At 33.2% G+C, this 11,849-nt stretch overlaps 1 protein-coding gene across 1 annotated transcript; it reads right to left on the bottom strand.

The window, feature by feature from the left end:
- Positions 1-274: 274 nt before the first annotated feature.
- On the bottom strand, positions 275-9,749 carry LOC106054791 (uncharacterized). Its single transcript, XM_013210820.2, has 3 exons — positions 9,698-9,749; positions 6,120-6,198; positions 275-1,144 (listed from the first exon to the last, which is right to left on the bottom strand). Exons 2-3 carry the CDS (start codon positions 6,187-6,189, stop codon positions 417-419), a joined length of 798 nt encoding a protein of 265 aa, XP_013066274.2. The 5' UTR covers positions 6,190-6,198; positions 9,698-9,749; the 3' UTR covers positions 275-416.
- Between the last annotated feature and the right edge of the window lie 2,100 nt (positions 9,750-11,849).

The following is an 11,849-nucleotide window of genomic DNA, read 5'->3' as shown; positions in this document are numbered from 1 at the left end:
AGCTCAATACCACTGTGACCGTACTCCCATTAGATGTATAACACACTATAAAAACACGTTTCTAAGTAGCTCACCAGTACCGTACTCCCATTAGATGTATAACAGACTAGGACATCGTCAGGATCACATAGTCTTAAAACTAGCACCAAATAATCGCCACAAACAATATCCAACAGAACAACAAAACCAACCCTACGTTAACCAAAATCAGTTCTTCAACGGAATACTAAGTAATACAATGACTCATAAATGACAGAGATAAAAACAAATAACATTTTTGTTTGGCATTTTAAACATATTTTATTTTTCCAATGTTAAGTTTTTGAAGGAAAAAAAGAAAAATATTAGCTCTACATTTCCGGTCGGGTGCCACAAGCTCATCGATCCTATTTAAACGGACTAAATACAAGTTCACTTTAATAACATCCTCTATTCCCATAGCCTGATGCTGGTGTATGACCATCTGGACAACATCCATATCTTGTGTTTTTACAGCCGTACGTAGGAGGATTGGGGGGATAATCGTTTGTTGGAGGTTTAGTGGGATAATCATATGGATTGGGCTGAGGTTTGGGATAACTATCTGAAGGAGGCTTAGGAGGATAATTATCTGGTTTAGAAGTATAAATATCTGTAGGAGGTTTAGGGGAATAAACATCTATAGGAGGTTTAGGATAAGGATAGCATCCCTTATTTCCATAGCCTGATGCTGGTGTATGACCATCTGGACAACATCCATATCTTGTGTTTTTACAGCCGTACGTAGGCGGATTAGGAGGATAATTGTTTGTTGGAGGTTTAGTGGGATGATCATATGGATTGGGCTGAGGTTTAAGATAATCATATGAAGGAGGCTTAATAGGATAATTATCTGGTTTAGAAGTATAAATATCTGTAGGAGGTTTGGGGGAATAGACATCTATTGGAGGTTTAGGATAAGGATAGCATCCCTTATTTCCATAGCCTGATGCTGGTGTGCGACCATCTGGACAGCATCCATATCTTGTGTTTTTACAGCCACCAACGTTCGTAAGAGGCTTAGTGGGATAATCATTTGGAGGTGCATAACATCCTTTATTGCCATAGCCTTCAGCAGGTGTTATGCCATCAGGACAGCAGCCATATTTAGAATAACTACAGCTACCTAAAATACAGTTTGAAAAAGTAGTGTTACCTTATATCAATGTTAAACGTCAAGTCTAAATGTATCTAACCTAATTATCTAAATAGGTAAACGTTGTCTATGTAATAGAGTAGACCCAAATCAATAGCTTAATTAATTTTAGACGATTAGGAGCAATCAAATTAATTAATGGTTCAATTGATTTTAAAATCTTTACAGTAAATTAATCTAATCGTAGCCACGAAAGAGAAACTAATTTTTTTAAAAAGATATATGTAGAAAAATGCAAACTCTGTCTGGTTATGAACTTAATAGATATACACAATTCGTAAATTATGTAATGTTATCCTGTTTGGTAAAATACAGACGTATCTGAATTATACAATTAATTTTGTCCTAGGTGTATCTGTGTGTTCATTTAGTATTGAAAGCTAATTAGAAGATTAAACCATGGGGAATCTTTTTTTCCCCTGATATGAATTGGTCGTAACCAAGGGGATATAACACAATTGGCTTTATGTATTTCTTTGAGTATCTTATTACAAAAGCTACATTTATTCTGTTAAGTATCTCCCACAAACTTTCGGATAATGTTACAATTGTGCACATTTATTCATTGGCATAGACAAGACATGAATCAATAAAAAGAGACTTAACCAATTAGTGAATTAATTACTTGTAATTATTTATTATTTTGTTTGATACTAATAAGCCAATCTATACTATAAAGTAGAATGTGAGGTGTATGTATGTATGTTACTTATAGACATCAAAACCGCTTGACCAATCTTGATAAAACTTGGCAGGAATGTTTCTTAGGTACCAACTTAGACCTTAGTGTATGTATTGTAGCCCTAAAACAAACTTAAGACCCTAAAAAAAAAAGTTGTCCAATTCTATTACAGCTATATTATTTTATGGATCTAGGCCATGTCTACAATGTTGACATAGAAAAGATCGAAAGGATTTAGACCTAGATCTAATTTTTAGAAATACACTTTGCGCAGATGGTTTTTTTTACTTTGACACATAGAAATACAAAAGAAGATCCATTGATTTTATTATATAATAAAATTAACCTTCAATTTTGTGTTTCAAAAGCATTTTTTTGCATTAATTAGTTCGTTATATCTGTGACTGCAGATTTCCTGACAAACATTCTTTCATTAGACAAAACCGTAATGAATCGCTTACTAAAAATTAATTCGTTTAATTGTTTACTTTATAATCCCATCCCTAGATCTAAAACTCTAATTCAACTCTAAGATGATAAAACCTCTCTCCTTACAGATAGTTTTATACTTTAACACATAAACATATTAATTATAGTCCATTCATTTCATATTTTGATCAAATAAACATTCAAATTTGGTTTTCTAAAGCATTTCTAATAGACTGCATTCGTTTACGAAAGCTGCGAAGCCGGGTTGAGATAGGCCTACATTCATTCATGAATCACGTACTAAAAATTATTTCGTTTAATTGTTCACTTTATAATCCCATTCATTTAACAAAGCTATCGCTCTTTTCGTTTTTAATAGATATGAATGTATCGGCTTCGGGTAAACCCATTTTCGCAAAACTAATTTTATTTTCGTAGCGAAAGAGAAATAACGTGAAATGATCGTTAGCTAAGTTTAACATACATCTAAATCCAATCCACTACATTAGTAAACACAAACTTAGACCCGCAGGCCGCGGGTAATGTCAGGCTAGTTAATCATAAAGTAGTCTCAGATGTGGCTAACTTTGTAGGGTTATGCCCCTTTAGATAATTGTTTACGCTAATTCTCCTAAACGCATTTTTGGATCAAGTTGATAATTTAAATAATTAGTTATTGTACTTAACAAAACATGAATCAATTCACAAATTGACCAAGTAGTCAATTAATTATGGCTAATTAATTACAAATACAAAACACAAGCAAAATTAAGAACCTTAAAAAAACAAAGCTTATTTAAGGGGAAGAACTCCACCATGATACATAATACGAACGACATTGTAGAATTTAATTCAGTTATTCGATATCAAACAACTTAACTGATACAAAAGGATAAGTGTTATATGTGTATTACTGCTACTTTAATGTCTTCTATCCCGAAATAATTTTACTAATGGTTTTTACTATAGTTTAATATTGTTGTAGTATAGTTTAATATGGTTTTACTATAGTTTAATATTGTTTTACTATAATTTAGAAATGGTTTTACTATAGTTTACTAATGTTTAATATGGTGTTACTATAGTTTACTAATGGTTTTACTATAGTTTAATATGGTGTTACTATAGTTTACTAATGGTTTTACTATAGTTTAATATGTTGTTTTTTTACTATAGTTTAATATGGTTTTACTATAGTTTAATAATGGTTTTACTATAGTTTAATATGGTGTTACTATAGTTTACTAATGGTTTTACTATAGTTTAATATGTTTTTTTTACTATAGTTTAATATGGTTTTACTATAGTTTAATATGGTTTTACTATAGTTTAATATGGTTTTACTATAGTTTAATATGGTTTTACTATAGTTTAATATGGTTTTACTATAGTTTAATATGGTTTTACTATAGTTTAATATGGTTTTACTATAGTTTAATATGGTTTTACTATAGTTTAATATGGTTTTACTATAGTTTAATATGGTTTTACTATAGTTTAATATGGTTTTACTATAGTTTAATATGGTTTTACTATAGTTTAATATGGTTTTACTATAGTTTAATATGGTTTTACTATAGTTTAATATGGTTTTACTATAGTTTAATATGGTTTTACTATAGTTTAATATGGTTTTACTATAGTTTAATATATATATATTCGGAGTCGTGGTAGCTAACGGCAAAGCGCTTGGCTTCCAAACTAGAATTCTCAGGTTCGAATTCTGGTGAAGACAGGGATTTTAATTTCGAGATCTCTGGGCACCTCTGAGTACCTGACATAAGTTGTGAAAAGTAAAGTCGTTTGGTAGTTGTACTGGCCACATGACACCCTCGCTAAACGTGGGCCACACAAAAACAGATGACCTCAGCTGCCCTATTGATCGTCATTTCTGAAAGGGGAACTTTACTTTTTACTGTAATATAAATACTCGTTTGTATAAATCTCAATGTTTTTATTATAGAGTCTTTTCTACTACACATATTTCCTTGGACAGGGGGTGTTCAGCATTAAGCCTTATGTGCTAACGTGCACACGATTAAAAAGCAATGTATTCTTTGTTTCATTTAACAACTTCTTGTAATAAACACACATGCATTGTTTACTTTGTTAACAGTTTCTTCAATATGAGGGTACCATGATAATCCATACATAAAATAATTTTAGCTTTTACTTTGGTACTCTTATTCTTATTAATTGGCTTTTCTTTCCTGGGTGAAAAGGCATGTTTCAATGAGATTTCCTTTCAGGGATTTTTCTAATTTTGTTTATAATTTGTGTATATCTTACGTTGTTTTTATTGTTTTAAATATGTAATAATCAGCAAATAGCCGAAGTTTAGTTCCTGTGCTAACAATGCTATTAAGTGAGCTGTTTGCGTAAATAACAAACATTAGTAGACATAAGATAGATAGCGCCTTAGTTGTACACCTGAGTTAACTATGTAGATTTGGAGCCATTTCTTATTATAGCTTATTCTCCCTCTCTAGGTTTGTAAATATGTACTTATTTGTTAGCTTATCATTTATCTAATAGATACATTTTTCTAAAGTTGCAGATATTACACGCTTTGATATATTTTTGTATAATTAGATCAATGTGTGTCCATATTATACAAATAGGTGCAAACTAACATTAAACTTTTAAATAGTTCGTCTATTGATCTAGACGACGTTTACGCGACGCCTTTTTCGCGCGTTGGTCGTTTTGACGTCTAAACATCGCAGACATATTTTGCAAATGTAAGGCTATTTCTGTTACATTTTTATGGACATAGGTTTTCATGAACAATTTTATTATAGATTGAAAACTCTGTCTTTTAATATTATTCTATCGTCACTTCATTGAAACATTGTTTGTCTGATGAGAACTTTCATATTACGTGTGTTTTTTGTGATTGTTTAATTTCTCTTATTTGTTGATTTTGTTGTTTTCTATACATGAAAGGAAGTTTGTAGTTCTGCTAATTTTTTTTCTTTTAATCGAATTTACAAACAAATCACTCATCGTAGAAAAAAGTCTTTAAAAAAATATTTCACAGCCAAATATAACAAAAATACAAATAATAACACACAACATTAAACATCAGATTCCAAAGAGAATCGTTTTCATTTGTAAGTAATAAGAAGTACATTTCTAAAATTAAATGCTATAAGTTTAATTAAAATGTTGTGTTGTTGCTTTTTTTTTCGTTTTGAAGGCAGCTTCTCTCCCTTCCTAAAATGTTATTTAAAATGATAAGGAATTGGAGGTGTGGCTGGGCCCAGGTTGGAAAATAACCTAAGCTGTAATGTGATACCAGCTTGCTGCTTAGACGTGCAGGCTGGGAGTTCTATTGTTATCCACATGAAAATGCTTTGTATTGTAAAAACGATGAGACTGGGAGAGGTGCTTTATTCTTTTTCTTTTCCTTCCATTCTCTGGTACGAATCTGCCTTGTTATAATTGGCTCTATTAATTCGTTAAATATATAAAATCTGTTTTACTTTTTCATATAGTAATATTTTCATTGTTCTTTTTTAAATATTCATTTTCCTTTTTGCTAAATGTTTTGCGTTGTCTAAAACATAAACGGTCATCGCCCAAAACGACCATCGAAAACGTCGCGTACCGATAAAAAATAACCTGAAACCCTTTTTGTGGACTAGACGTCAAAGACTTTGTTCTCCATTCAATGTCTGGAGAACACGTACCACATAGTAGAACTGACTTTTTCTTTTCTCATTATTTTAAGTCGATTTTAAAGTGTCAGAGAAAATATACATCAGAATATAACATATTTAAATTGAACTGCAGTTCCGCTTTAAGTTACTGGGGTAATGAAGATACAATTACCTGTGTGGCTGACTGCAACTGTGAATAGCGTCCCTAAGATGCCAACTACTAAATGCCATTGATGAGTCATGTCTGACAGCTGAAAAATAAAACATTTTACTTGGAGCTTATATAACTTTCTATTCTACTAATTTCATTTTATTATAATATCTCTATTCAAGTCATTAATTCTTGGAGGAACCTGGACACGGATCTCAAAAACGGCAGGACGATTTTCTTAGATATTTAACAGTTGATATATATCGCTGAGAAAAGTATCACTAGTCTTTTGTTCACAATGGGAAAAATCTAGTTTGACCGTTATAATTTTTCAAAGTAAAAAAAAAGAAATACATTTTAATTTGGCTAGGGAATTATTTCTAGATCTAGATCCAACATCGGTTTTGAAAGAGCTATAGTTTACTTGAAAGGACTATCGCGTTAGGAAATTTCGAATGTAAGGTATTATTGATACATGAGTTTAATAAATTAATGTTCAGGAACATTTTGCGCATCATCTATTTAGTTTAGATCTAAAAGTTTATCAAAGGAATATTATTAATTGTAGTAGATCTGTACATTCGGTTTATCAGGATTCTTTCTCGGGGAGGGGGTGAAGAGTGTGGGGAATGGGGTTGGGTGAAAAATGTTACAGTGTTTTTTAGTGTAACATTCATTAGTTCTAAAGGGAACAACAAAGTTCTATAAAATTGCATTAAGGTGGTATGGTCTTTTTTTTTTTCAAAGTATTTATTTTCTTGAATCTTTTGCACTAAGGACTATGTACTTTTGTAAAGGTTATTAAGTTAGCATATTTACTTATATTATGAACTGGGGTTGTGCGTTTTTTTGTTTCTTTTGTTTCAGATTTTATTTTAGAGATGAAGCTTATGTCCTAACCCAAATATCCTACAGGACTTCTGGGGAGGCAGCGGGCAGGGTTTGAACTCCGGACCATCATGAAGAAATGTCGAAGCGCATTCAAAACGACCAGTTGACCAAGTATTGATTTCTTGGATAAAACAATGTATAACTCTATGTAGTCTTTCTTTAATTTATTTTAAAATTAGTTTTATTTGTTGTATGCTGAACAAATGGTTGTGAATATTGAATATTTGGTGTTGTATATTAATATTTTTTTTTGTACGCAAAATACCAAGTATTGCCCACAAAATACCAAGAATTTTACACAAAATACCAATGATTGTACACAAAATACCAAGTATTGTACACAAAATACCAAGTACGGTATGCTAAAAATGCTTCGTTATATGCTTAATATCAAGTCTTTTAGTCGGTACTTATGGCATTTATTGAATATCTGGTTCGATGTATATCTAGTATTGTTTGCTGTATATCTGGTATTGTTTGCTGTGCATCTGGTTTTGTATGCTGAATATATGAAGGTATTTTCTGAGTATCTGGTGTATTTTCATACCAAGGATTATATTTTAAATATTCGCTGTATTATAAATATTTGATGTATGCTAAATATCTGGTAATGCATTTTAATTCTCAGTTATTGCTGTATGCTAATTATTTGGTATTCTAAGTTCTACTGGTTTTTGAATCTATAATCTCATCTTTTTGCATAATCTTTTGACATTTAACAAGTAACTTAAAGATTACAAAAATAAAATGCCTTCTTTATAAATCTAATGACCTTTTGTAAGAGACCAATAACTTCCCTCTGAAATAACTGACATACATTTGAACAAATAAAACCCTCTCATTGTTTGGGAAAAACATTCATTAAGAGATTTTAGAAAAACAACTTAAGTTAGAATTTAGTGATACAAGACACGGATTACAAAGACAAACAGTCACAAAAACTCGTTTGTTCCTCGAGTGATCAGAACAATTAACACGATTATACTATCTTAGATAGACATTTCATATGTAACTTTTGAGTGATAGTTATAATGTTTGATGTAATGTACGAATTGTAAGACAAATTTCCTTGTGGATAATAAACATTATTGTTATTATTATTATTATTTTAGAAATGAACGAGTATTCATTCTCTAGCGCTGACAGGGTCTAGTTTCGTTAAAGGGAAACAAAACTCATCGTAGTCCCTTTAACAGTTTCCACTGAGGAATTTTCTGGTGATGCGACAGGTCTCCAGCAGTAACGCCATCTAACAGGCAACGAAAATGATCCTAGGAATGTTAAGGGCTTTGTAGGTATCTGTGTGGTCAGTTGTTATTATCCCCTCGGTTGAAAAACAATGGGGTATATTGTTGTTTTAGATAACTTACATAAGCGCTTAATCTCCAAGCTAGGTTTCAATATGTTCTTTATTTTTTAACTCAAATTTTCTAGATAGTGGTACGGCGATGTTAATAATGGTAGCGGCTTTTTCATTTTATCGATGAGCAGCAAATCATGGCGATTAAAATTTACCGTTTTGTCAGTCAACAGAGGCCTATCCCAGTACAGTAGATGATCCGTAGACTCGAGAACCTCCTGTGGTGAGTATTTGTAATAAGGAGGAATATCCTTATCGATCAAATTATGTGTCAAAGCCAAGTGCTGGTGTATTAACTTAGCAACTTGGTTATGGCGACTTAGGTAGCAGATTCTGAAAGGGCTGAACATCCTGCCATTATGTGTTCAATTGACTCACCCACATTTCCACATTTTCGGCATTTGTCAACAATAAGGATATGCCTCTCGTAATTAACTCTGTCCTGTAATGTTGTAACAAAGCCTTCAGTTTCAGGGTAGAGATGACCTGCTTTGAGCCATGATAAGGAAGAAGCCTTGTCAATGTTGTCCCCATCTAATGAAGTCGGGAATTTTCCATGGAGTGTTTTTTTACTTCCCTTTGGCGAATCTACGTCGTCCAAACCGACATTGACATCAGTATTGTTTAGGTTCAGAGAGGGTCGCTTCGGAGTTGTATTTGCGTAGGAAGGAAACTAGTTCATTGCTGGAAGCGTGCAGTTTTGATCGTATTTTTGAAACTTGCGTCTTACACAGTTTGAAGATGTTCTGCAATCTACGACCTCCATCCTTCCTAGGCAGGTATAACCTTTCATTGGACACGCGCTAATTCTAGATGTATAAATTATTAAATTAAACCATTGTATAACTTATAACAGATTTCCCGCGGCCTCCTGTCAATTTACCAGAAGCTCCTGAAAATCTCCTGAAATTGCAAAATAGTCGAAAAAGTCTTGGAAATATCAGGAAATTATTAAAATCTTTTGAAAACATACAAATCTCATGAAATATATAGACAAAAATTGTCATTTTTGGGGTGTCATTCAATATGGAAAACGCCAATCCTACGCGCGATAATAAAACGCAATATCACGTAATTGTGGAATCTGGTGAAAGAAGCCTCTCGCGCCTCAAACTAATGAATAATTACTTGAGGTCAACAATTCTCAAAGACAGATTGAAACATTTGGTAATTCTTGCTATTGAGCGTGATCTATGTAGGAAAACGATTTTTTATGATATACTGTAGGACTTTGCTTCACGCAAGAATCGTAAAGTAGTTCTGTACGTACTAAATAATGAATAAAATGCAAAGACAAATTTATTTAGAATACAAACTCTTAAATTTCACTTATTATCCGTATCCCTACCCAAACTTGGCCCCACGAAATCCGTTTCGCATAGGGTCCCACAACGGTTGAGCTATTTAGTGACGGGTGAATACAGAGTAGATTATTTGTTCTCCCCCTTCCCTCTTTTTTTTTTGCCGCTAATTCTTGGTCACCACGGTTTAGTCAGGCCCTGCCATTTAGTGACGGGTGAATACTACTTGTTCTCCCCCCCCTCTTTTTTTTTCGTAGGGTAATTCTAGTCCGACTTGCACAAATAAAAGAGCGATCTTCCCTTTACTTCTTGTCCAAACTCTTGAGCCATGGAGAAAAATATATATATATATAAAGATAGATAGATAGATTGATAGATACATATATGTAGTGCTTTTTTTGTAAAAAAAAAAAAAGGTGCCGGTACTCGTGATGGATTGCCTAACTTTTTTAACTAATAAAAAATTAACACGTGAAGATACAAGAAAAGTAATATTTTTCCCCACATTTAAAAAGGTGCCGGTACGCCGTACCGGTGCGTACCGTCACAAAAAAGCACTGTATATATTTATGTTTATCTGTTTCTTACATTTGAAGTATGTGTTACTGCCACATGTTGATTGTTTGATTGAACGATTTAAAAATTGTTGCTTTCATAAAAGGTTTTGCTTACCTGACTAGACTCAAGTAAAAAAAAAGACGTTTGGCTTCTCCTGATTGACTGTTCAGTTTAACCCTCTTATATGCAACCTAAACAATCGAAGATCTTCACTCGCCGTTGTCCTAATTTGAATATCTCTTTGCGTCGCCATTGGCTCGATTCAAACCACAATTAATTAGAATGCAAGTGGATCGGGATTTTGAAATTTTGGCAAATCGACACAATTCAGGTCATGTCGTGTAAGTGAGATATTTATTATGTTTACATTCGACTGATCAACTACTTTGTATGCTAGTATATAACTTGAATTTAGGAAAATTAGGCACCGGATATTTAGGCACCGGATATTTACGGATATTTAGGCACTGCATATTTAGGCATCCGGAAATTTAGGCACCCGGATATTTAGGCACCCGGAAATTTAGGAACCGGAAAATTAGGCCCTCTATAATTAGCGACCTTAATTTTGAAAATAATTAAACATGTTAACGTATATTTTATCCTAAGGCTATGGGCTATCGGTGAAGTTATAAAAAATAGCAACTAGAACGATTCTAACTAAAGAAAAGCTGACAAAACATGACAATCATGAGAATGTGTGGAAACAAATAAGTCCTGAGTATATAATATAGACATCACAGGATTCAGGGGTAGGGAGGGAGAGATGATTTTCCGCTCATTGCTTCCCTCCATCACCAACCCCCTAAGGTTGACTGGTGAGTTTTTTAAATTGATGATTATGCAATTTGTATAAATATTTCGTTACTAATGTAAATACTTTAGATTAAAAAGTATTATAAAATATTTTTATTACGTCGGGGAGTGTTGGCGATGTATATAATCGCAATCGTCCTCTGCTTGTGGAAATGGGAGGGGTCGTACTTTTAAAATGGGATGAGCGTGGGGGGGGGGGGGGGGGGGTCACACACTCCCACTTAAATGAGAGGATTTTTCGCAGGTAGTTGTAAACTTGGTCGTAATAGTTACGTAGTGAATTTTTAATACTACACACTGGTTCAAGGGTATGGAACAGCAAGTTGCTAAATTGGAAGTCAGGAGAAACTTGTCTCCTTACAGTGGGTATGGGAATGAGGAGGAAGGCTTTGCTCGCATTACTTATAGGGATTAAATATGTTGATAAACTAAAGTAGTATTTATTTTTTTATAACAGCATTAATATCTATTATTAACACCATGGGCATAGCCAGGATTTTTGTTCGGAAGGGGGGATTTTTTTTCTCACCCCCGCCCCCTAAAAAAAAAAGTATATATATATATTTGTGTTTGTATGGATGGATGCTTTTGTGTGTACATAATTAATCTCTATTACATTTTAACCATTCATTCTTTTGGAAGACGTTTATTGTGCCTTAGAATAGGTTCTTTCTGGATTTAGTGAAAAAATTGTAGACTCCTCGCCCTTGCCACCAAGGGGTCTGGGGGAGCGCTGAGAGCTCCCACAGCGCTGGTCGGAGCCTCGCCGCCACGCACTATTTCTGGTATTGAAAGCCATCTAAATGCATATTCTCAGGTACCTAA

The sequence above is a fragment of the Biomphalaria glabrata genome, chromosome 11 (genome assembly GCF_947242115.1).
Source record: "Biomphalaria glabrata chromosome 11, xgBioGlab47.1, whole genome shotgun sequence".
NCBI lineage: Eukaryota > Metazoa > Mollusca > Gastropoda > Planorbidae > Biomphalaria > Biomphalaria glabrata.
The sequence above is the reverse complement of the archived record's forward strand: the minus strand, read 5'-3'. Positions and strand labels throughout refer to the sequence as shown.